Source organism: Dunckerocampus dactyliophorus, chromosome 18, assembly GCF_027744805.1.
Source record: "Dunckerocampus dactyliophorus isolate RoL2022-P2 chromosome 18, RoL_Ddac_1.1, whole genome shotgun sequence".
Taxonomy (NCBI): Eukaryota; Metazoa; Chordata; class Actinopteri; order Syngnathiformes; family Syngnathidae; genus Dunckerocampus; species Dunckerocampus dactyliophorus.
In genome coordinates, this window is record NC_072836.1 from 19979562 (window position 1) to 20005457 (window position 25896).

A 25896-nucleotide genomic window follows, 5' to 3' on the forward strand; every position below is an offset into this window, starting at 1 on the left:
ATGGTACTGTGTCCATACACTGAAGACATTTTATGGGTGGTGATCATTCTGTTATGCAGGATTAGCTTAGAACTGCAGCAATCCCGTCTGTACATTTCATATTATGGCAAGTTTATGGTTCTCACGATACAGTCTAGGTTGGACAATGATTTGATCCGCTGGTCCATGATGTTATGTGTATGTGATTCCCAGTGATCCTTTTTGGTGACTGAAACCACGCAACAAGGATCAACTAGGGGGGATTTGGGAGTTTTAGGCGTTTTCTAATGATTTTGTATAAAAATGTGAAACGTTCATTTGAAACTACATTGAAAATAAAGTTAATGTTGATGTATGATTGAGATTGGTGTGGCCTTTTTCTTGTTATATAGTTTGTACATCACAGTTAACAAAATACAGGAATTAAATGAAACAGAAATTTTTAAAAAGTAAAAGCCAAAGCACTAGCAGCCTTTCCATTTCGATATTAAGACCACTACACGAGATGACTTTTTAATGTCTCTTTCGGTGAATCAGCGACCTGACAGTAATGTGTCTGATTTCCGAGCGTCTCTGAACGTCACGCGTCCTGCATGTGTGTGGCTACGGAGGAGGACAGTTGAGCTTGTCGATAGTAGTCTGTTTTGTTTTTATGCAATAAAGAGATTGTTGATCGACCACCTTCTCGTCATCCTTACAACGTCCGGGTAGAGGCTATAAGAACATCTTTATCCTTAATTACCGTCTGTTGATAGTAGTGTGTCTCCCGCGTTTTTAACTCTTTTAAGAAGCACAGTATATTTATATCGGTGTTTTACATTTGTGTGTATTTTTTATGTTTAGACAAATTCATTTCCCGTTCTAGGGGATTAATAAAGTTTATACAGCGATCTAGTGGCGAATGCCTTTGAGACGTCGCAATAATAGACTGAGCTCGGGACTTGCAATTCTCTAACAAAACGCTAGGGGGCAGTGTTTTCCCGAGCATAAGCAACCACGACTCTTACTGACCATTTAGCTTCCTGTGCCTGTTCTTTGGCACATTGGAAATAATCCCCGCCTCTTTTTTCCTCGCAACAAAACCTGGAAACCGACAACTTGCAAGTAGTTTATTAAGACTTTGACACACTTAACAGTAACAGGGGCGACACACAGGTGGGCTCTCTGTCGTTGACGTGAGAGTACAGCTGTCACCCTTTCCTCCGTCCATGACCATGCCTGAGATGACGCTATATTAAAAAAAAAAAAACTCACTAACTATATACAGTACAGGGACATTTTTAACAACCATGTGAGGTGCAGTTATCTAGAACAAAGAGTGGCTATTAAAGCAACATAAGTTCCAAACATGTATGATGTACACTATCAGGCGCGGATTTAGATGGGGGTGTACACCCCCCCTCCGTTTTGAGGCACCCACGATTTTTTTTGCCACAATAAAAGCTAATAAAATGATAAACCATCTTGGATTCCAGTCACCCAGTCCCAGTGAAGGTACATGTATCTCTAAACTGGTACACGTTGATTTATTAGTACTGCTACTAGTACCAAGACAGATCACCCCAGGCCACAGTCAGTCAACTGACCCCAGAGCTAGGCCGGCTGGGGGAGCAGGGGAGGGGAGCCCCAGGGAATATTTTGTGGTCTGCTTTTTGGGCCAGGAGGATGCTACGCTGTTCTAGGCTGGCTGTACATGTGTATGGCTTAGTACACGCTGCACTGTGTAGTGGTAGCTGGTAAGCTGCCGGCATGCAGGATAGGGTCAGCATGTATCCTTGATATCAGTTTGGGCAATAACAACAAACTCTTAAAATTAAGGACATAAAATTGGCCTCACATATCACCAGATTGCAGGAAATGAGGTCTAGTTTAAAAAAAATTTCTGGGGGAGGGCCCGCAGACCGCCCGCTCCATTTCCAGCGCCTCGGCCTACGGCCTCCACCACACCCCCCCTTTTCAAAAAAGCTACATCCGCCCCTGATATTTGGACCAAAGATTGTCCATATAGTGTACATAAATGACAACACTGACATGACAAGCACATTTTACTCATCTAACTCTACACTGATTAAGACTCTTGTGACGTTAAAGACTTCATCATTTAAGACTTGAGGATCTGTTCCATCATGACTCATGGAGGGATGAAAAAGTGTGTGTCGCTCTGTGGAGACAAAAAAAGACAAGATTAGGGCATCTTCTATTAGCGTCATATGTTCATTTCATCCGCATGTGTAAATGCCTACCTGCCAGAGGTGTGTGTGTGTGTGTGTGTGTGCCTCTACTCTTCCGGTCGCCCACCAGTCGGCTTGGTGACCTGAACGATCTCCACCGAGGTGAATCCCTTGGTGGTCGACGCTCGGTTCCTGGTCCTCATTTTGTTGAGGGCCATCTCGGCCATTTCCGCACGTTCCTCGGCATCGTCCAGCTCGTGGACCGTCTTCCTGTATTTGGACAGGCTGCTGTTGGCCTGCTCCTCCTGCAGAATCATCATATCGTCATGATATTTGCATTCGTGGTTTTATCTCATGATGTTCTTCATTATCAGCATTAGTTGTAGAGCACATAAAAGTACTATTATTATATAAGAGTTGTTGTTGTACAACATTAGTAGTACTTAACTTGATCTCCAGAACAACAGGCTTTTATTGAATATAATATATAGTTTATGAAATCTCTGCTACAGGCACAATTATCCCAACACACCCACTGATCTGTATAATATATCTGGATAGCTCATACGTTGCACCCGCCCGTGCAAGCCGCTGAAGCCAAATAGACGCCATCTTACCATTCACATGTCAACTACATTGGCACAGCGTACATAGTGTACAAAGCAGATGAAGAGGCTCGCACAACATCTATATTTGACATTAAAAAGCGGGGAGATTCTCCCATTCCTTCAAGTAACGCAACCTTCGTCCCTTAAAAACGATTTGATACGTTATTCTCTATCTTTTGGCTATATTAAATGTACTTTTTCCCCTTCCAATTCTCATTGCCTTTGGGACAAAATTCTACTGTGCACCCTGGCTCAGCACTCCCCTATAGCAATGATAGTTTTACTCCTCTAGAAAGAGATTTTCATTTGAACTGCATATCCCATCCCTTTTTTCCACTAAAATCCATGGTCATGATCCTTTACTTTTATTCTTACTTTCATACAATTCACTATGCTCTCGTCTGTACAAAATATGAATCATAAAAGAGAGTGACTTTGGACAAGTTTTAAAATCATTTAACATTTTGCTGATTTTTTTCAGATTTTTTTTGTTTGTGTTATGAAATAGAAATAAGCTATTTTCTGATATAGAAACATATTTGAACAAAAACCACAGGAATAATATGTGATAACCATAATGTGTAATAACCATAAACACACACACACACACACACACACACAGAAAAACACAACAACACTGAAACAAAACCACATGCTTTGGGTAAGACAATACGTTGTTTGCAATCTCAAACATACCGGTATGCATGTTCAGTAATATTATTTTCCAGAACATATCATATGAATGAATCCTTTTACGTCAGTCATTCAGCAGCAAACAAAAAAAAGGTTGTTTATCCAAATGAAGGGTCATGCCGGGTCAATTGTATGCAAACTGGCTTGCTAACTGCACTGTATACAATGCCTGGTAAACATCATGGAAGCACTGAGATTCTCCCATTCCTTCAAGTAACGCAACCTTCGTCCCTTAAAGAAATACATATATCATCGTATAACAAAAAAGTACGTACATTTCCTCTTAGCTATGATAGAGCTATATAAACGTATCAATTCTGGACATACATTTAATCAGAGCAATTTTACACGATCGAAAATATCTTAGAGATCGACAGTGCAAAACCCTTAAATGATCAATCATAAATCTACGTTTTAATCATATTTACTGGCGATTTGTGCAGTTAATAGCTGCACATGCAGGCATCTTAAGGCAAAATTTGTGTCCAATCCGAATTAATAAAAGAAGTTCACCACAAATGCAAAAGCTTGTCCGAGAAGAGTTTCTTGCAGGTGGCAATCTGGCTTCACAAGTCATCGCCAATAAGCTATCCAGATATACAATACAGATAAGTGCTACACACAGGCTACTGGAAACCACAACCTGACGTCACTTCCTGTCCACCGCCCTTTTAATTACCTCTAGCACCGGAACACATTTTATTGCAACACACACATGAACACAACGCATGAACCATAAATAATGGACTTAACAGTCATTACAATACCAACACTTATTCCCTTATTTGTTATATTTCATTATTGCCTCAAAGCTGGATTCATTTCTTTTTCTTTTCTCAAACTCGCAAACACGTCTCACAACACTTCCGTATTTTCACCACACTCGTGCGAGGTGCATTCAGTGACAGTCCGAACGTCGAAAAAAATCATTACTGTGCGTTTATGCGTGCTCTAAATAAACAGAAGGACAATAAAAAACAATATGTGGTCACTTCGTAACTCTTAATATCGACGTATATTTTGCTGCATTGATGTATACTCGGGAACCCCCGAAAATACAGTTAAAACGTGAAGTCACCGTAAATTCCGTGGTCTCTTTGAACGCAACCCCTTGCTGCTCACAATAACGCGGTTTAAGTGTGATTTAAATGTTCGGCAACTATTAAAGATATATGTTAAGTAAATAGATGTTCAGACACTTGTCTTTTAGCTTGATTTAAAATTTCAGTTCATTTGGAATTGGTAATACATACAAATATATATCCTGACAGTAATATTTCTGTACAAATGGCCATATTTCAGACATACTGTAGTTCCAAATGGTGATTAATCATGATTTATTAATTTGAAAACTGTCTTTAATCAGATTAAAATTAATTATTTGACAGCCCAAATTTTTAATGTTTTTTTTATTTTTTTTATGTATTTTATATGGGTATATCGCTGGATCCATTTCAAGCGCCCTCCTCCTAAGTTACCAAAGAGGGTTCCCTGATTCCTCCTGCTACTCACAGCGTCCTCAATCTGTCGTTTGTAGCTCTTGAGCTTGTTCTGAAGTTTCTCCACCAGCTCCTGCATCCGCTGATTGGTCTTGTGGTCCTCCTCCGTCTGGAAGATCAGCTCCTTGAGCCGACGTTCTCCCTTGCGAAGAACTTTCACCGTCTCGACGTGGCGCTTCTGCTCCTGGTCCAGCTCGTTCTCCAGCTCCTTGACCTTGAGATGAAGCAAGAGTGTGCGTCAGTGCAAGGGTGTAATGGGAGTGTGTGTGCGTGTAGGACGTCTCACCCTTGTTTCCAGTTTCTGGATGGTGCGTTTTCCCGCCTTAAGAGCCTGCTGCTCAGCTTCCTCCAGCTTTAGCATGAGGTCTCTCAGGTTCTGCTCTTGGTTCTTCTTTACCTTCTCCAGGTGGGAGTTCCGTTCTTGCTCTTGGCGAAGCTCCTCGCACAATCGCGTCGCCTGGTGGCCGACAGACACGTGAACAAACGTCGCATTTGTAGTTTGAACTTGATGAAGCTTACGTCGGTCACGGCCTTCTTGGCTCGCTCGTCGGCTGCACGGAACTCTGAGATGAGCTCCTCGTTCTCACTGGAGAGTCGGGCGAGGTCGGCTTCGAGTTTTCTCTTCAGGATGGTCAGACTCTGGTTCTGAGACACAAAATAATTCAATCTCGTTAGATTCAATAGAAACAATATGAAAAAAGGACAAGTAAACAAAGCAACAAATGAATTGCTGCACTTGACCAAGTGTGAAGGTGGGAAATATCATTTTAAAGCGCATGCAGAGGTAGATAAAGCTGCCGGATGCTGACCACTCATGATAATTCATACTGCCATTATCATAAAAACAGTAAGATACGGTAGTTCCCCTGTGAAAACGGGACGGTTGACGGGTATGGGGGGGTTGCCTACAGCCACAGCTGAACCCGTAGGAGAAAAATGAATAGCTCACCAATCAACTAGATTTGATTAAGTTAAACTATAAAGACAATGATAATACGCTTGATTAGAGTCCACTGACCTGCATGTTGATCTCGTTGAACCTCTCCGTGGTGTCCACCAGCTCCTGCTCGATTAGTTTCCGGGCCCTCTCTGACGCCTCCAGCCCCGCTCTCAGCTCCTCCATCTCGGCTTGCGTGAGGCATAGGCGGCGCTCCTGGAGGCTGTACTTCTCCCTCAGCTCGTCATGGAGACGTGCGTCTTCGTCCATCTGCACCTGCAGGTCCTTCAAGGACAAAACTCATTAAGGTTTAATCCTTGGGGCATTTTGTGACATTTAGTTTTCCTTGTTTTCACGCCGTTTTGGCCGTGTTGAATGAGTGCTGGTTGAACTTGAACTTAAAAAAAACATTAGATTTGTCATTGGCAGCCATTGAAAATGACATTTTTAAATGTGATTTACATAAACAGAAACTAATGCATTCCTTTATGTTATTTGGATATATTCATATACTGTACTGGCTTAACATTTTTTTTTAATAATTGTCCACCAGATGGCGCCACATTTTTCCTATTGAAATCTTTTAATAAAATGTCTGGCCTCACCCATTTTCTGCATTTCTGTCACTGACATGTTGTTCACTTCCTGTGTGTGTAAACCATGTGCAGTGTCACGGAATAATGTAAAAATAGAAATAAAATAATTAAAATTTAATCAAGTGTTAAAATAGGAATACAGTGCATTGTCAATAATTATTAGGTAAATAATTTATTAAAAGTAATTAATTTCTCTATATAAACTAGGCAATAGTTTATTGGTGATAATTAATAAATGAAACGTGGTTCTTAATGTTGTTCAATGTTTAAAAAAGTGTGTGTTTATGTGTGTTGCGTTTTATTCTTGCATTAAAAATGACATTTTTCATTTGATTTATCTAAATGCATTCCTTTAAGTTATCTGAACTACTGGCTTCCAACTTTTTGTCCACCAGATGGCGCCACTTTGTTCCCATTCAAAGCATGCAGCAAAATGCCTCACCCGTTTTCTGCAAGGCGTGTTAAGCAAAAAGGAAAAAACAGGAATTAATCATTAATAATAAAAAGGAATAAGTTACAATAATTGGAAAGCAAATTAAAGTAAATATAAAAATGCATTTAAACACATAATAAATACATTTTTTAAAAAGTACATCTAAAACATTGAGGACAAACATATGAATACTAGAGAAAAAACATTGTCTGAATCACACAGTTTATAAGTAATTAATTTTAGTCTATAAATCGAGCTGTTTTGTTGGTGATAATCAATAAATTAAATGTGTTTTTTAATATTGTAGCTGAAAAAAAGTGTGTGCTTTATTGTTGTACTGTTGCATGCGTAATTATTGTTGTTTCAGTAGAAAAACAGTGGCGCTATGTCGCCATAATGGCCTGAAACGGGTTAAAATCACAAAAATATGAATATTATTTGACATGTATGTTCAAGCTTGAAGTAGTTTTAAAATACAAATTAATTTAAAGTGGAAGAAATATGAATATAAGATATTTTTACAGTAGTTTTTGGGAAGCTGACATTTTGTTTGTAGTCCTTCCAAAGCCTACTTTGATCTGCTGCTGCAGCTTCTTGAGGGTTTTGACCAGCTCGGCGTTGTTCCTGTTGGCGTGCTCCAGCTGGATCTCCATCTCATTCAAGTCGCCTTCCATCTTCTTCTTCATCCGCAGGGCTTCGGCACGGCCTTTGGCCTCTGCCTCCAGGCTGGCCTGCAGGGACTCCACTGCCCGGGCGTGGTTCTTTCTGAAAAGTACAAACAAAAGAGCCCAAAAAAACATCCGCTTCAGTCAAGTTCTTGATGCTGTGAGAACGTCTGTCGATGACGACTTGTGACCTGGTCACTTCAAACTCTTCCTCCTTCTCGTGGATCCTGCGGTCGATGTCAGCCTTGACTTGAGCCAACTCCAGCTGCACACGTACCAGCTTGCCTTCCTCCACCTGGAACCCACAAAAACCCTTCCTAAGTCACCATTTTGACGTCATTAGGCCCGGTGAGAATGTTTATTATTGACGTTCAGTGGAGACGTCAACCATGACAGGACGCACAAAAAAGTCTCAAGAAGTCATATTTCAAAATAAACGGGAAGTCGGCCATTTTGCTTTTTAGGACGCAAACAGGTGGTTGCGTTTCAACAGACCAGTCCTCGGCCATTTGACCAAATGAGCCCAAATGAAAATCCCGGATACTAGACTGATGGGCGATGTTATAGCACGAAGGATTTTAGGCTGTTCCGTAAAATGTGGGCGGGGCAGGGCAACAAATTTTGATGATCAATCAGACAATTAGCCACAAAATTGTAAACGTTAATAACTCAGCTCCACAACGTCAGATCTTCATCATACCTGGTACGTATGATGACGACAACACCTTGAAGCGACACACAGGGCACTTCCTGAATTTGTCTCAGTGCCACTCAGTGGCAACAGGAAACGGAATGCACGCGCCCTCCGACTTGCGAGGGTGAGGTCCTGTTCAACATTTCATTTCATTTTTATTTTTATTTTTTTACCTCCAGTGAAGTTTCAGCCTCCTCCAAAGCCATCTGCAGCTCTTCCTTTTCCACTTCCAGTTTCTTCTTAGCCTTTTGCATCTCATGGAAGCTGCGGCCTCCTTCTCCAAGCTGGTCCACCAGCTCCTTGATCTCCTCTGGGAAGGGATAAAAAAAATGGTAAAAAAAACCTTGAGCCAATAAGCGACTGCACCACTTGGTACAAACAGAAGGCACCTGAGAGGGTTTTGTTGTCCTTGCGGACGGTCTCTATCTGATCCTGGCTCTCCTCGTAGGCCGTCTTCAGCTTGTAGAGCTCCGTCATGTAAGAGCGGCTCTCCTTCTGACTGCTTTCCAGCTCCAGTTGGAGCTCCTCGTTCTTGCAGCTCCACTCAGCCGCCAGCTTGTCAAAAACTCGTTGCTTCTTATCCAGAGCGGCGGCGGCTGCGTTGCACTGGAGACAGAGGGCGCCGTTACACGATTGATCGGTATCGACCGTCATCTTTCACACATACACAGACCGCCGGAAGTCCTTGAGCACATTACAGACATCGATTTGTGTGTGTTCACCTTCTCTAGATCTATGGTGAGGTCCTCCACTTCTCCCTGCAGCCTCTGCTTGACCTTTTCTAAGCTGGCCGCTCGGGCCTGGGCCGCCTCTGCTGCTTCCTCGGCCTCCTGGAGACGCGCTGCAAGTTTACGCCTGCAGGAGAGACAGAATTAGTAAGGTTTGGTCAGGTTAAAATATTGCAAAAAAGTGAGCAAAATATCCACCCTTAACGGTGGCTGCTGAACCTACTTGGTCTCTTCAAGCTCCTCGGTGCGATGAATGGCGTCTGTCTCGTACTTGCTCCTCCAGGAGGTGACGTCGGCGTTAAGTTTGGACACAAGGCGCTGCATCTCTCCGCGGGCCTCTGACTCCTCCTCCAGCTGCTCCTTCAGCAGCGAGAGGTCATGGCGGGCGTTCGCCAAGGCCACCACGGCTGTGTTACGTCCCTGCAGGAGGAGCATCGCGTGACGTAATTCTTACTGTCATTCACAGGGATCATGTTGTGCCTCCATACCTTGTTTTCCTCATCCACCTGCCTCTTGAGCTCATCCACCTGCAAGGTGAGCGAGGCCTTCAGCCTGCTCGCCTGGGTCAACTTGCTCTGCACGTCCTCCAGCTCCCTGCTCAGATCGTTATTCTCCGCTGCATGAACAGAAATAAAAATCATTCCACCATTGTAAGCAAGTGTGCGTGTGTGTGTGTGTGTGTGTGTGTGTGTGTGTGTGTGTGTGTGTGTATACCAGTCAGATGGATTTTAGCAGTGCTGAGCTCCGTCTGAGCGCGCTCCATCTCAGCCAGGCGAGCGTTGGCCTCAGTCAGGTTGTCCTCCAGCTTGTGGGAGTGGACCTCAGCGTTCATCTGCAAGCACATGAAGGTAAAGCCAGGCGCTGTTTCATGCGCACCTTCAGCGACGGCATCCCAAAGTGCACCTTGGCCTTTTGAGTGGCCTCCATGGTGGCGTTGAGATCTTCAATCTCAGCCTTCATGCTCTGCTTGTCCTTCTCCAGCTTGACCTTCAGTCTGGTCAGGTTCTCCAGCTGCTCGCCGAGCTCCGCCATGGCGTCCGAGTGCTTCTTCCTCAGCGCCGCCGCTGTCGCCTCCGACTGGAGAGCGGCTTCCTCCAGCTCCCGCCTCAGCTTCAGCAGGTCCGCCTCCCGCTTCCTGTTCTGCTCGATCTGAGGGTGGAGCGCACACGGTGAGGTTGTGGAGCTTCTGCTGTCAGCAAGTTTCAGTCGAACGTCACCTGGGCGACAGTGGCCCCGCCCGCCTCTTCTAGCCTATCACTGAGGTCATCCAGATCACGTGACAGCTCTGCTCTTTGCTTCTCCACCTGTGAGAGAACACACATTTTAGTCAGTCAGTGTGATTTCTGTTTGCACGTCGCCTCTCGCTGATCCAACCTTGGCTCTCATGGCTCTTTCGGCCTCCAGTTCTTCCTCCAGCTCCTCAATGCGGCCCTGAAAGACACAAAAGAATACCCTTGAAGTTTTACACACACCTGAATACAGGATGGTATTTTTTGCCCAGAAAAAAGTCTGAAAAATAAAAAGATTCCTTTTGTCAGAAAGGTATTTTTCCAACCTGGTGCTCTTTGAGCTTCCGGCCGAGCATGGAGCTGAGGGCTTGCTCGTCCTCCAGCTTGGAGTTTATGTTGTTGATCTCAAAGTCTCTCCTACGTGAACACACGCAGCAATCAGCATCTCCGGAAGCAAAACCACGCTGTTTTTTGTTTTTTTAAACTTTTGTGCGGCTCTCACTTTTTGATGACCTCCTCCAGGTCGACCTTAGCGTTCTCCATCTCATTGAGGTTCTCTATGGTCATCTTTAGGTCTCCCTCCGCCTTCCTCCTGGCTTTCTCCACCTCCGCTCTGATCCTCTTCTCCTGCTCCCAACTGTCCTCCAGCTGCACACGCACACACACACACACACACACAAAGTTGCTTCTGCAATTGTGATGATGTGGCAAAGCTTACGCACCTCATTCACTTGGCTGTTGAGCTTGCCGTTGGTCTTGGTGAGATGGTTGACCTTGTCTTCTTCCGTTTGGAGATCATCCAGGGTTTTCTGACCAAACGAACAGTAAATTAAAAGCACACACTGTATATTACTTCCTTGTTAATGCCCACCATGAGATGTGATTTGTGTCAAACAGATCATCACGTTAACACCCTTAAGAGATCCTGTGGACATGTTTTTACAATTCTTCAAGCTGTCTTGGTTGCGTTGAATGAACATAATGAATTATGAATTTGTCAAAAATAAATAAAAACATTTGTTCCTCGTGACAAAAAAGTGTATGATTGATAGATCAATAGATTAATAGATGATGATTAATAAAAAATGATTAATAGATCAAACAGCGCCACTTACCAGTGAGCCGCATCTAATTTTTTGTGGGGTTGCTATTCTTGTTTAAATCACACTTACACGTAAACTGGAAATGACAATGAAAAACACTTTAAAAATTGTACAAAAAGACTGTTTTAGTAGTGGCCATTCTCTCTTGTTCCTTCAAGTTAACATGTGATTAAACGCAGCTCCCATTTGCTAGATGGGCACCTGAATGCATCATGGCAGCCGTGCAGCTTTGGGAGTTGTTGTCGTAACACCACTGATCTAAAAAAAAAAGACTGGATCGAGCAACCTATTGTTTTCACGCGCCAAAATTTGAAGCCAGATTTTTTCGATCGCTGCCATCTTGGTGAGACCACCTTACGCGCCACAGCTTTGTGATTGTGCTGGTATACGAACGCAGAATTAGTGAAAAATCATCAAAAACATCAGGAGTGCCAGTGAAGGAAGCGAGGATGAGGAAACACAACTTAAAAAGCACTTCCCAAGAACCTTCCACTCGTAAGTACTTTTACTTGGCACCTTTTTTTGACCTGATATATGTGCCACTACTTGAACGGCTTTGCTTTGAAAAAAGTATGAACTTTGATGGGTGGTTTTGCAAGAATTTTCTAGTTACACCTTCCTGTAACAACTAGGCCTTTTTTTGGTGCCTAGCCTAGCAATCAATGATAAAATTATTTCTATGCAGTTTTTTACAGTAGGCTTTGAGTATTTGCACTTATCTAATGTCTTTTTGTACCAAAAAACAGCTTTTTTAAAAGCTACCACAACTACCAAGTTACATTAATTCTGATACCACACATGATTCACGCAAAGATAGAAGACATGTGACAAAATTTCTGCTTTCTTCCTGCCTTAACCTTATCCTGAGATTAAAAAAAAATAATGGTTTACCGTAGGAAAATAATTAGACAAAGATAGACTTTAAATTCCGTACGTAAACAATGTTTGCAGGCTGCCACACAGCCAATTTTTCGTCCGTCTCGAAGCTAAAATACATCTTACTAGCTTGATAAATGACACAAAAGCGTATAAATCTGAGTAGTTATAACCTTTAACAGTTGATTTTGGTGGCTATACGATCAATCGAAGTTTTACAAGTGCGTTGCCATACTGTTGTCTCACAGCAAAGTGGTCTCACCAAGATGGCCGCCGCAAATTTCCATTGGCTTCAAAAATAAAACAATAGAAGCTCGATCCAGTCTTTTTTTTAGATCAGTGCGTAACACCCGTCCTTGTTTTTGATGTTCAACTGACAGTGTGCGTCTGTAAACGTGAGCAACCTGGTTATTTCTCATTCATTCAACGCTAGACGATGCTTGCACCTTGTTGTGGTATTGTATTGTGTGCCTTAGGCATCCAGCAGCCGAGCAGGTCGCTAACAGCTGAGCTAAGTTAGCCTCGTTAGCATTGCCACTAATTCCGGAAACGTCTGCCAGCTTTGTTTTGCACCAAATGTGCCACATTACGTATATTGTTAGCGTGCTATAGGAATGTGCTTAGTGTACTGCTGATAGCTGAGATGTTATGTTGCTAACTGGTAGCTTAATAATCATTGCAGTAGGGTAGATAATATCATTAATTGTTAGTAATAACATATAGTTAAAGGTGAATTGAGCAAATTGGCTATTTCAGAAGTGTGTATCTTGTAGCCCTTCGCATTAGTCAGTACCCAAGAAGGTTATAGAAATTATAAAGATCGATTATAAAATTAAGAAGCCAATTTTGTAAAAGTGACATCCTTACAGTATTTTCAAATGTTTTTCTTTTTTTAAAAAAGCACATCATATCCCCAAGCATGTTGTAAGGCAGGGAGACGTTCAGGTGCAATGATAAATTAAAAATGTAATATTTCTAAATAACTACCTCAAATTTTATGCAAAGGGATATCGATTTTGGAAATGTGGGCCATTATTTATTCAACAAAATCATATGCAGTTAGAAACCCCACAGGTTTGGCATGTTTAATGAGAGTGGCGGCTTGGCCCGATTTGTCCGACGGTCCTTGAACGCATCATCTACCTTTCTCCCGTGCTGCACAGATACAGACTACTATACTGTATTTTCCCCGGTTTTCATTCACCTCACCTTTGTCCCAAATGCTGATACTATGTGGGAATGCATAAAGGTAAGATTTGATTACCTTATTGAGTGCTAATGTGCATTTTTGCTCGGTGCACCGCTGAAAAACAAACTCCAGGCTCGTACGGGTTGATGGTTGGTCTGCTTTTTAACTTGATGTCATTCCTGTTTTAGTTTTACACAATACATAACAAATAAATGAGATTGCTATAATGTACGTATGATATGCTGACGTGTTGAAAATCTTTCCCGGTCACTAGCTAGCGCGCTGCTATTGCTAGTGCTGCTAATGCTAGTGCTGCTAATGCTATTTAGATCCATTCTGGACTTCAGTCATGCTGAGCTACGGAGCATGCGAGACAATCCTTTCGCCGGCAGCCCAGGCTCTCTCGTTGTTTAAGAAACAGACTGTCAACCGGTTGCTAGTCTTGCGATACCTGGTGCATGTCTCTACAATCGATTAATCAAAGTATTTATGGCTGACTCTTTGCAATCCAGGAGGCTGCTACCGATGCAGCTGCATTTCTCGCATCTGTTTATTGTTCACAACACTAGTGTTCGTCCACCTGTTGCAGTTCCTCCAGAGCTCTCTTTTCCTTCTGAAGTTTGGCTATGTGGTCATCTCGCTGGTTCAGATCTCCTGTCATCGTTCGAACCTTTAGGTCCAAACCCTAAACAAAAGACAGAATTCATCAACTAATCCGCATGTTCATTCTTTGCTCCGGGCAGCTGCACTTCCACCCACACTTCCACCACTGGTTCTCGTACCTGTTTCTCCTTCTCGGTCTTGGTCAGTGTGGACTCCAGAGACTCCAGGTCGCTCTTCAGCTCATTCAGCTCTCCCTCCAGCTGTCTCCTCTGGGCGTGGAGGGAGGCTGCGTTGCCTTCTTCTTCTTCCAGGCGCTCTCGCAGATCCTGAGGATGCATTTTTAACCATATGATTTAGTTTTTGCGTGATAGAAATGATTTTTGCCCTATAATGTGTAACGTGTTACCTGCACTGACTCCTCCAGGTGCACCTTTTGGTGCATCATTTGAGTGCAGCGCTCCTCTGCATCACCCAGCGTGTCCTGCTCCTGTTGGCCGACCAGGTGGAACATCACAATGCAAAGTCGCCTTAAAGAACTATATGGAGAAAAGTAATGGGACACCTAGCACATCCCATCATGCTAAAATGCCCCCTCAAAAAGAACTGAAACACGCCAGAAGACTTTTGTCCATATTGTGTACAGAACTCGGAGCGTATCCACTCACAGCAGCCAACGCTAAGGCGAGGTCGTTCTTTTCTTTTGACAGAGTGAACATCTTCCCTTCCAGGTCTTTGACCTTGCCCTCCATCTCTTTGACCTTCTCCACTGCCACGCGCAGCTCTTCCTCTTTCTCCTTGAAGATCTCCTCCTGGCGGGCGACCATCAGGAGAGGCTTCACCTGCGTGAGCCAAGGCGGTCAGGTTAAAAAAAACAACAAAAACCTCCTGGTTTGTATGAACTCCACATGATGGCAGTAGCTGCACTTGGAGTATCGTGAGGGGGTCAGCACCTTGATGGCATGATGCCATTGGTTCTGTCGCCGCTTGGTGCGTTACGCAAAACACACAAGCGAGCTACTGCTTCCTTTCCACTTTCTCATGCACTCCAAATCATTATTCAAGTTTACAAAATGCACTTGTTATATATAATAAGTTATATACAGTATAATGAGCTTGCAATTCTTCTTCTTATTATTATCCCAATTAACGCCGCATCCTCTTTGCAATCCCAGCTGTAATGACAGCATTTAAGGTATCATGTGACACTTTCTCTGCTGACCAAAAACCTGACAAGGAAGTCAAAATTGAACGTTGAGGTGCACTCAAAACCCGCTTAACATTAGGGATGTCCCGATCCATTTTATGAAAACAGCTCTGAAAAGCATTAAAAATAATGCAGCTAAAGTATTGCTGAATTTACTTTTTTGTTACACAGCATGGCCAACAATATTGTTTGGCTTTTGGAACAAGCCTCTGTGAGTTAGGTCCCCAATCCAACAAAAGAGCCATCCAATAAAAAAGTCCATCCAATAAAGGATAATTGTAAAAAATGGGCATGCAACATACTTTTGGGGCAGGACTAATCATTTTACATGGTTATAGATCAATTTGTGTTTTTTAAAGAAACTCTTCAGTGTAATCGTCATTTATTGACGGTCCCTAGAATAAACAACCAGCGGTGAGAGCAGCAGTGGCGGAGCCGGACATTTTTCATTGGGGTAGACAAGGTGAGACCATTACTCACATGGGGGTGGCAATAAGTGGATGCCTGAAATGCTTAGCTGGCCAACATTGGCCACCACGTAGCTCCGCCACTGCGTGCGAGCTGCCCGCACAATGACGCAGCAGTCCGGGCACAGTGAGGGGGAACTACCGCTGTAGCCACGGAGTGAATGTCCGACGTCCAATGTGAAACTAACTTCACCACGGTACACCGCGGACATGTCGAGTGGTGACCAGTTTTGAGGCGCATTACCGCACCTGCCATGTTTGGAGTGCGGCCCAGAGCTACGAACGTGATACGGCAACCGGATCGGCCCGATCTCGTGGCTGAAGACGATATTATCCAATGTTCCAAATACAGCGCATCAGCAGCCGACCCTGATCCTGAAGATGGGAAATCTTATTATCATAAAGTTTATGAAAAATAGCAAATAAAAACCAAATAAAAATAAAACCTTGCACTCACAGCACATTCATGTCAGTGATAACGATTGTGATGATTGGACACCACATGAATTTTAGATATCAATGCATAATTAACCTTTATGCACGTGGAGTCATCTGGCCCCATAACTACAGCCTAGCTTCCTGCTTTGGAGCTGGCTTGTGTGGTGGAAGCAAGACAGAAGGCGTTCAAGGCGCTTCCCACACGCGTGTGATGGTGGCACAGTTCTTGTGCTGACATTGTCTTACTGTACCTTGGTGTAGAGTTTCCACCAGCCCCAGAAGCGCAACTGAAGGAACTTCCTCACGTTGCGTTGGATGGCCATCAGAGCAATGCTGCATCACATAAGAGCCGCCATAAGCACGGAATGCGGACACGTTATACAAGCGCATGATAGACACACGGACCGTCTGTCCACCATCTTCTTAAACTCAATCCTCATCAGAGTCCCTCTGAGACGAGCCTGGAACATGGTCATAATCTTTACCAGGCGCTCGTCACGCATGTCCTCCAGCTTTGCCAGGACGCCTGCACGAAAGAACACCTGGGGGGGGGGGACAAATGAGATGCACAAAAGTGATTTCAAAAGCTATACTGCGATACAGGCTGTACACTGCCTACTCTAAAGTATAATCAAGTTTCACGTCTATCATATTTTCCCTTGAGAATACAGGGGTGTCCACATTTCTTCCAGCCAGGGCCACATGGTGAAAAATGAAAGGATGCAACTATGCCATGTTGATATTTTGTAAAGCAACATGTAGATATGCTTGAAGCTATGAAGCTATGTTATGCGATGCTAAGAAGTACAAGGAAAAACTGCATCTCAGCTTTGTGATATACAGTCGGTGACAACGCCTACTGTTAGTATCAACGTCCATCTTTGCTTTTTCCCCATTTTTGCTGTTGTTTTTATTTGAATTTTCCAAATATTTTAGCTTTCTTCTTAAATAATCTTCATCAATTTTATTAGGACTTTATTCCCATAATATTTATATATCTTCTATATATTTATATATATCTAATTCCTATATTATAGCTTTTTTCCCCAACCTAAATTTCCCCAAATTAGGACTTTATTTTTTTTCTTTCTCATAATATTACAGCTTTTTTTTTTTAATAACATATTTTTTCTTTACTATTTCAAGTGTATGCTACCAAAATGAAATTATTTTTCCTCATAATATTATGAATTTATTCTCGTAAAATTGTGTCTTTTTCTCATTCGAACACAACTTTTTTCTCGTAATATTTTGACTTTATTCCCATAAAATAACAGTTTGGTTTTTTTTTACATTTCTGCTGTTGTTGTTTTTTTCTTTTAATTTTCCAACAATTTCAACTTTCTTCTTGTAAATTGCTTCTAGTAATTATGACTTTATTCCCATGATATTTAGATTTTTGATTTGACCTTTTTCCGCAACCTAATTTTACAAAAATGACAACTTGAGTCATTGTTTTCTTTCGTAGTAATATGACTAAAACGTCTTTTTAAAAAAATATTTCACCTTTATGCTACCAAAATGACATTTTTTTTTCTCATTATATTACAACGTTGTTTGCGTAAAATTATAACTTTTTCTTGTTGATTACAACTTTTTGTCTTAATAATTTGACTTCATTCTTGTAAAGTCAAAGGGCCAATAAAAAAAGGCCGTGGGCTGCAAATGGCCTCCGGGCCGCACTTGGGACACCCCTGATGTAATTATTTTGCCCTGAAAGTAATTTACCGCAAAAGTGATGTACTGTACCTTGCTGTGGCCGATGCGGTACTCCATGCTGTCCAGGCCAATCGAAGTCAGGATGAGCTCAGATGCCTTTTTGTTGTCTACAAATCCCTTAGGGATGACGTTGGGGTTGAGGATGTAATACCTGGAGGTTATTAACACAATGACGTGTCAGTGTGTAAATGATTACTAATTCTTGCCATGTTAAGCTACCTCTGCTTGAATTCTGGATACTGCAGCCGGTTGGGGAACCCCTTCCTGCAGATGCGGATGCCCTCCAGCACGCCGTTACAGGCTAACTGGTGCAGGATCAGGTAGTTGTCTGTCACGCCTGTACACCAGGGAATTGTCGTGCAACATTACACATGTCCTACTGATATAATAAATGATCCATCACACTCACTGACCTGACTTCTTGAACTCATTGGGCACGATGCAGCGGACAAAGTGGGGAGCAGTGCTTCTCAGGGTGCTCATTAGCTTGTTCAGCTGTTCCTGTTTCCCCACAAATGACGCAGAGGAGCACGTTATGACACATTGTGCACTTTCACTTTTACCTACTGAAAAGCTCAATAACGTTACATTCTAAGGAAAAAAAGCCACTGTTGTTGCTTATCAGTGTGATGTTGTGGTGTAACTAAATGCAGCAGATTGAATGAAACCCCCAGTGGTTGTTAACCAGTGTCATAAATCCATTAGTTACCCTGTAGAAGTTGGAGACAGTCTGGAAGGAAGAGCCTTTCTTTTGTTTCTTGACTCCTGCGGCTGACTCCTCTTCTTTGAAGAGCAGAGCCAGCAGCGACATGGAGGATTTCTGGAAGAGTCCCACCACCGTCTCATTGAGAGGGTCTTTGTTCTTCTCCAGCCAGCCAGTGGTGCTGTAGCCCACCTGTGAGAGGTGCACACGTCCTAACTGCAATAAGTGTGTATGTGTTTTTGTTACACTTGCGATGGGCTGTACTGTAATACTCAATACTATACTGTGCGATATGCATGACTCACTGTGCCGGCATAGTGCACTAATTCAAAGTGGGCCTCTGGTCCTTTCTTCCCCCCTTTGGGTTTCAGGAAGTTGGAGGACTTGCCCAGGTGGTTGTCATAGAGCGCTGCTTTGAAGGTCATGTCTGTTGCCTTCGGGAACACACACTGCTCCTCCAGGATGGAGAAGATCCCCATGGGCTGGTGACAACAGAGAAACACACAAATGAAAGACGTGACAAGCATGCGTGCAACGCGACACCGTCCGTGGGGGCTACCTTCTCCAGCAGGTCGATGCAGGCCTGCAGGTCTAAGCCGAAGTCAATGAAGACCCAGTCGATGCCCTCCTTTTTGTACTCCTCCTGCTCCAGCACAAACATGTGGTGGTTGAAGAACTGCTGGAGTTTCTCATTGGTGAAGTTGATGCACAGCTGCTCAAAACTGTTAAACTGGAGACAACAGAGGCAACAATAAGAGAGGTAGGTTCAAGAAACAAAGGTGAGCGTGACCTTCTACCTCAAAGATCTCAAATCCGGCAATGTCCAGAACTCCTATGAAGTACTGACGCTGCATCTTGGTGTCCAGAGTCTTATTGATGCGGGTCACCATCCACTTGAACATGCGGTCATAGATGGCTTTAGCCAGCGCACCGATGGAGTACACGCACTGGTCCTGGTTTTGACCTTGTGTAGGTGCAGTAAACAAAATCACAGGGATTTTGAACTGGTTCGTTCTTAATGATACCATTATTAACTCATTCAATGCCAGCCATCTTTCAAAATTACATTTTTCAAGGCACACAAAATAATGTGTTCCATGGCTATTTAAACATGGAACCTACCAAAACAAAGACTAGTCTCGTCTTTCACCAGAAAAAAAGTATATTTCTACCTTTTTCCATTCTTTAGTCATCAGCAGTAGAACATAGGTAAGTTTCAGGAAAATATCAGTTCCCAAGAAAAAAATGAAGGAAAACCTGCTTTTTGTGAAAAGATACATTTCAAGCATAGCTTTCACTTTGACACAATTGTTTTGCTTTTGTGACAGCTCCAATATCTAAACAATTATACGACAACCTTAACAACACAAACAGGGTGATTTTATATCAACATAACAACTTATTTACAAATATAACACCATGAACTATTTACTATTTTCACATTTGTGCGTGTACATTTGTTAAAATGTCCCTACAATGCGTAACCTTCTGCACGCTACACTCCACCCTGTCTCGCTTCCTCCTTGCTGTCTAGAGCGTTAATACATGCAAATGATCCACGCTGAGCTCTTATCAAATGCACTTCTGCCACCTTGTGGCTGTTTTTATGGCTTAAAACTGCTTGAAAAGTGACCTCCTTTATCGTGTACTTGCGTCACCACCTCTTTTGTGTATAGCTACGTCTTTAGTATTGAATGAGTTAAATGGGTCTTCCAATAAAATGAAACAAAATGAAATAAAATAAAATAAATATATTGTGAATAATATATTGCAATTATTTAGAATATTGGTAATCTATTACACAGTTAGATTAGTGCCATTAAGCCTGATCAATACAACAAAAAAATGAATTATTTGTCAAAGCAAAATTTTAAAAGACAGTTATTTACGTAATATTTTTCACATCTCATTTTGTTAGTTAAACTAAAATACAATTAAAAATGATTTTTTTTTAATCATTGTACCGTATTTGTATGTTTGACTTTGTTTTGTAACATGTTGAGCCACATTGACCGTTAATCAGACTGCTCACGTTTATAAATTGACCTTGTGTTGTCCGTCCATCCATCCATGCATCTACACGGCTTGTCCTCACTAGGACCGCAGGTACGCTGGAGCCTATCCCAGCTGTCTTCGGGCGAGAGGCGGGGCGCACTCTGGACTGGTCGCCAGCCAGTTGCAGCGCACTTATAGACAAACAACCACTCACCTTCACATTCACACCTATGGACAATTTAGACCGGAACATCTATTGTACTTTATGCTAATTCAATGTTGCAGCTCCAGATCCTTTGGCACTCTACCTTTGGTTACAAACTCGTTGCCAACTTTGACCCGGGGGCGTGTAATGCCCTTCTGCAGCTCGCCAGAGTTGATGGCCATGAGGTGGGAGACTTTGTCAGCCACTTGAGGGAGCGAGAAGAGGTGGATGAGAATGTACTGTATGAGATACGTGTACAAATGAGTAAGAGTTAGGGTGAGGGGCTTTGTACCTTCAGTGGTTTCCACATCAGCTTGTTCTTCTCTGGGCTTCTGCTTGAACTTCATGTTACCAAAGTGCATTATGCCTCCAGTCAGCTTGTAGATGCTCATCTTCTCCTCAGGAGTGAAGCCGAGGACATCAAATGCCTCCTGCAAACAGGAGACACGCAAAGATTACGGAAGTCAAAAGGAGAAAATAGCCCAGTACTTCACTCGTTCACACGCAAAAGCTATGAGTCACTGCTCACATCAGTAAGCTGCAGCTCCTCGCCATCATCCATGTTGTCCACCACAGTCACTCCCTGACATACCCACGCATATTGTTTGGGGTCTGGACTCAGCAGCAGAGCCTCTGAAAGACAATGACATGTTCATAAAATAGAACAGTCTATCCGTGTCTTAAAAAAAAAAAAAGAGACACGAGAAACAGCCCCACCTATGAGTTCTGGCTTCCTTGCAGACAAGAGTTGGTAGAAGATGTGGTATCCTCTCTCAGCGGCCTGCTGGGAAATCACTCTGGATTTCTCCAACAGATCTGATGCACACAAACACACAAAGCAGTCATATCTTCAGTATTTCAATGCAGCAGCAAGAGGAAAGTCCCAAAACGCACTCACAGGTCTCAATGTCGGCACCAGCCAGCTTAGCTGTCGGGCCAAAGTGGATGCGGATGAACTTTCCCTAAAACAAACAACCAAGTATACATTATTATCACATAGATTGCTTCTTTTAGACACATTTGCATCAGCGTTGCATATTAAGAATCATCGGATTACATACAAAGCGCGAGGAGTTGTTGTTTCTGATGGTCTTGGCGTTGCCAAATGCCTCCAGCACCGGGTTAGCCTGAATGATCTGGTCCTCCAGAGAGCCCTGAGAAGACAGCAGAGATGATCTTTGTGTGCTTTAACCACAACTCTTTCGGCTGCATCTCAATATTAAAGTAAAAATTTGTTGCAAAGAAAGACAAACAATGCAGTACCTGAAATCTAAGCAGGAATAATAATACTAACCACATATTTGTTCTTGCTGTGTTGGAATAATTAGCTTATCTTTCGTGATATAAACTCAAAATCTGAATCATATTTTAATATAAACAAGGAAAACACTTTTTTCAGGTTTATTTGTTTCTGAAGTCTCTGGACATGTGAAACTCAGGGAGGCAAAAGCATAACAATTAGTAACAAATACAAATTAAAAAGAAAAAAGAGTGCCTGGGTAGGGCTTATTGCAGTTCAAACATCCAATCAGATCACTGATCCCGCCTCCCACCACTTGGATTGGTCACTTTGACAGATCGTATTAATGCGCGGTGCATTGGCATTGACACCTGTCAATGCATTAAATAAATAAGTACATCTTTTTTCCCCCTTTTAGCTTGTCTTGTTGGTTCGACTTGGCTACGTTTTTACGCCGGATGCCCTTTCTGACGCAACTCTCCTTTTTACGCAGCCTTTGAGCATCTTCAGTGACTGGGTGTGTACCATTTACACCGCCAGGGCAAATAAGTCCTGAAATAAATAACTTTTTTTTTTATTTAATCAAATAAAGTAATGAATAATTGAAATGTCAGTAAATATATAAAAATCCCATTGATAAATATAAAAATGACTGATTATTAAAAAGGCCATGAAATACTTAAATCTATCATGAAACAACTTTGAAAACTGTTTCAATATAATTATTTAAGATAAATAATCAATGGAAAACTTCAAAAGTGATTTTCTATTGAAATGAAATATATATACAGTATATCATTTTGGCACAAAAAAATCATCCATGGGAAGCAGAAAAGTCGTGGACTTTGACCACTTAGAGCAGTGAAAACATTTGCAGACTTCCTTTCTATATGCCAGTGCCAGCTTAGTACTAAACACACTGGCCAGTTGCGTGTTAGCTTAAATGAGAGTTGCCAGCGTGAATCACTACACTGAAATTACAAGCTGAAGCCAAAACCAAAAACCTTGAAGGAATCACATGCACCTGGTCACACTGTTCTAGTAAAAGAACTTAGTTCCTTATGAGGCATTACAGTGAGTCAGTGTGGCGTGAAGGAGCCGTGCAGACACCCCGCAGACACTTCCTGTCACCACCCACAAGGAATTGTGACTTTAAAAGATGTCCCTGTGTTGCGGCCGAAGAAAAAAGACACACTTGCCTTGGAGTCAGGCGCTTTGCTTCCTGATGCTCCAACATTGGCAAAGTACTGGATGACCTTCTTGGTGTTCTCAGTCTTGCCAGCACCGGATTCTCCGCTGGAGAGGAAATATCAAAGTGGCGAGGGATGCAGACGATGCTGTTCTTACAAGGATATTTCACTTGGGGATAAAAAGGAAGTTCTTACGTGATCAGCATGGACTGGTTCTCATGCTCTGGGGGATGAGAGGCCACATGGAGGGCAGAAGAGCAGACAAGCAGAGACACTGTGAGAATTTAGACTGCTGATGTCTCTGTGAGCCCATCAGAGGTTTGTTTGTGCTCTCTGTCAGCAGTGTGAACAACGCAAACAGCTGCCAGCTCTCCCTCGATGCCACATAATGGCCTCCAAGTATTTGGCTGCTCCCTTAACAAATCATTACACGACACGCTGATTACACACATCTGAGCCCCCCCCCAACACACCTTCCCCACTACTTCTGTCCACAAAGAGCCATGTAATGACATTCCTGCAAGTCACCCCAAAGGGGTAATTCAAAAATCATAGAATTCTTATGTGAAGCAGAGGCTGCCATGTTGAAAAAAAGTTGTTGCAAAGTGAGTTTGTCTGCTCCTGCCAATTCTCCTTGTCCTTTATCTGCTGTGTAGTTGAGCATAGCATCAATTGCAAAAAAACAACTATGTGCAGTCTATCAATAAAGTTTAGTGCTGTTAATTGGTTCCACACCCGGCCGCGATAAATGAAATTCCACGATATAGGATTTTTTTTACAGTTTTTAATATTATTAGAGCTCTGTAGACATGAAATAACACCCCTATAGTCACCATTACACTGCAGTTATTCATTGTTTACACCGCCTTGCACAACTGTTATGCTGCAGGGACTCGTGACAGCCGCTAGCTAGCGAGATAACCAGTTAGCCTCAAAATTGTTTCTTCTAAACTTACGGAAGGGTTTCAAACGGAGCGGGGAAGAAGGACCAAGTCAGAAGCCAAAAACTAGCAAGATAACCAGTTAGCCTCAAATACATAATAAAAAAAAAAAGAGTGTATTGTGTTGCTCACCCAGCATCATGTCGTGGTAGGCATTGTCAGAGATGGAGAAGAGATGAGGGGGAACTTCACTGCGTTTCTTTCCCTTGTACATCTGGGCCACTTTAGCGCCATAGATGGGCAGCCATTTGTATGGGTTGATGGTGACACAGAAGAGGCCAGAGTAGGTCTAGAAAGAGGGGACGGGGTGCATTAAAATGACCTTTTACACATGCAAAGTCAGCACCAATCCAGGCTCCGTGTGGTCGCTTATGCAATTCATGGGGAACATTCAGCATTAAAGTTGTGTCACAATGAATGTGGTATTGTCTGCTTCTGCTATTGTGGCTTACATAGATCCTCATGTTCACGTAGCGGCTGCGCAAGTTTTCCAAGACGCTGGCCTCATTGAGGAAAGTGAGGTTGGACATGTCGCTGGCTTGGAAGAATTTGGGAGGATTCATCTGCTGAATGTCATCCTTCTTTATTGTCACCATCTGATAGGAGACACCAAAAAAAAAAAACATGATTTGTGACATTTCATGACATATTTGACTAATAATAGGCCATAGTCAACCACAAAACAGTAATCATTTATTTATTTAGTTATTTTGAAACGCGATATAGTATACTTCTTGTAACACCACAAAAGTTTATCACTTTAACTCTTACAGTGTTCTTGGCCGTCTTGATGGTGACTTTGTCCCCATCTTCGGACTGAATCTCCCCAGCGACGAAAGCCTCCTTCTCATCTTTGACCCAGCAGGAGCGCTTGATGTCATATGGCTTATTCATGGCATCCATGCGCTCCTTGTCTGAGGGGGCCAAGAAGGGCATGGGGTCCACGTCGTCCCCGCATTCCCCTTTGTACGCACCCGGCATGGCTGCTGCTGACCAGCTCACTCACCTTTTGACTGTGGCTGGAAAATTCATACCAGACGTTAGAGAAAAGACATCCTTCCTAAATAAAAGTCCAACTCCAGCATATACTCACCAAAGCAGGAGGCAGCTCAGGAGAACTTTGGGGCGTTGTCGAGGTCAGGCTATTATATATGAGGGTCTCTCCTGCCCGATATGGTCACGACTCTAAAACCAGCCATCACCCAGTGGTGTCATCCTTCTGATCGGCCTGTTCTGACCACTGACAGCGCGGGATCTGGGAATTCTTCATCTGCCTCCTCCGTCCATTTAGGGGTTTCCTTGGAAGGGCATCACTCACTCCATATCCATCTTCTCCACCACTCAAATACCATCTTGTCTCCTCTCAGCCACAAGGTACACTCCATGAATCAGCCATCCTAAACCCCCCCCCCCCAAAAAACGGGTCATTTATATTTAGCATACATTTAATAGTTCCATATACAATGCAGACTAAATTGAATTATGTCATTCTTGCAGTAATGAATTGAAGAGCACTTTATGAGTAATAAATAAGGGAAAATATATATATATATATATAAATTCGTATTTATTAAAAACATGTTTAGTCATTTTTAAATTATTATATTAAAAATATATATTTTCGTATTTGTAACACTATAGAAATGTACTCATTCATCATTTTGTTCATTGTCAGCCATTCTTACCTAATGTGTATCTGTTTTTCCCACGACTTTTCCCCCTCTCATATATGCTATTTCTATTTGTTCTGCGCTAGCATTGAGATATTTTCCCTAATCATTTGGGAGTTCA

At 42.6% G+C, this 25896-nt stretch overlaps 1 protein-coding gene across 2 annotated transcripts; it reads right to left on the reverse strand.

Moving 5' to 3' along the window:
- Positions 1-1082: 1082 nt before the first annotated feature.
- Positions 1083-25437, reverse strand: LOC129171636 (myosin-16-like). Of its 2 annotated transcripts, XM_054760490.1 has the most exons (45): positions 25199-25437; positions 24877-25124; positions 24558-24701; positions 24238-24394; positions 23360-23387; positions 23174-23270; positions 21796-21888; positions 21633-21696; positions 21452-21550; positions 21264-21367; positions 21027-21165; positions 20838-20939; positions 19332-19498; positions 19094-19264; positions 18840-19016; positions 18541-18726; positions 18245-18332; positions 18051-18168; positions 17862-17982; positions 16518-16654; positions 16364-16445; positions 14669-14842; positions 14410-14490; positions 14183-14329; positions 13981-14085; positions 10955-11041; positions 10735-10880; positions 10559-10649; positions 10378-10434; positions 10221-10307; positions 9907-10152; positions 9718-9835; positions 9492-9619; positions 9227-9423; positions 8998-9130; positions 8665-8881; positions 8449-8585; positions 7773-7876; positions 7489-7681; positions 5969-6172; positions 5470-5595; positions 5237-5407; positions 4964-5164; positions 2223-2455; positions 1083-2140 (listed from the first exon to the last, which is right to left on the reverse strand). In XM_054760490.1, exons 2-44 carry the CDS (start codon positions 25084-25086, stop codon positions 2258-2260), a joined length of 5832 nt encoding a protein of 1943 aa, XP_054616465.1. In that variant the 5' UTR covers positions 25087-25124; positions 25199-25437; the 3' UTR covers positions 1083-2140; positions 2223-2257. The 2 variants fall into 2 exon arrangements, with proteins under 2 accessions (XP_054616465.1, XP_054616466.1); XM_054760491.1 differs by lacking the exons at positions 20838-20939; positions 21027-21165; positions 21264-21367; ... (7 more) ...; positions 24877-25124; positions 25199-25437 and adding an exon at positions 20567-20777.
- Positions 25438-25896: the final 459 nt, after the last annotated feature.

Coding starts and splice junctions, on each gene's coding strand:
- LOC129171636 (XM_054760490.1), bottom strand. CDS start 25,086: ATGCCGGGTGCGTACAAAGGGGAATGCGGGGACGACGTGGACCCCATG. Junction 21,697..21,795: donor ACAACAACTCCTCGCGCTTT/GTATGTAATCCG, acceptor TGTTTGTTTTAG/GGAAAGTTCATCCGCATCCA. Junction 18,169..18,244: donor CAATGAGTTCAAGAAGTCAG/GTCAGTGAGTGT, acceptor CCTGGTGTACAG/GCGTGACAGACAACTACCTG.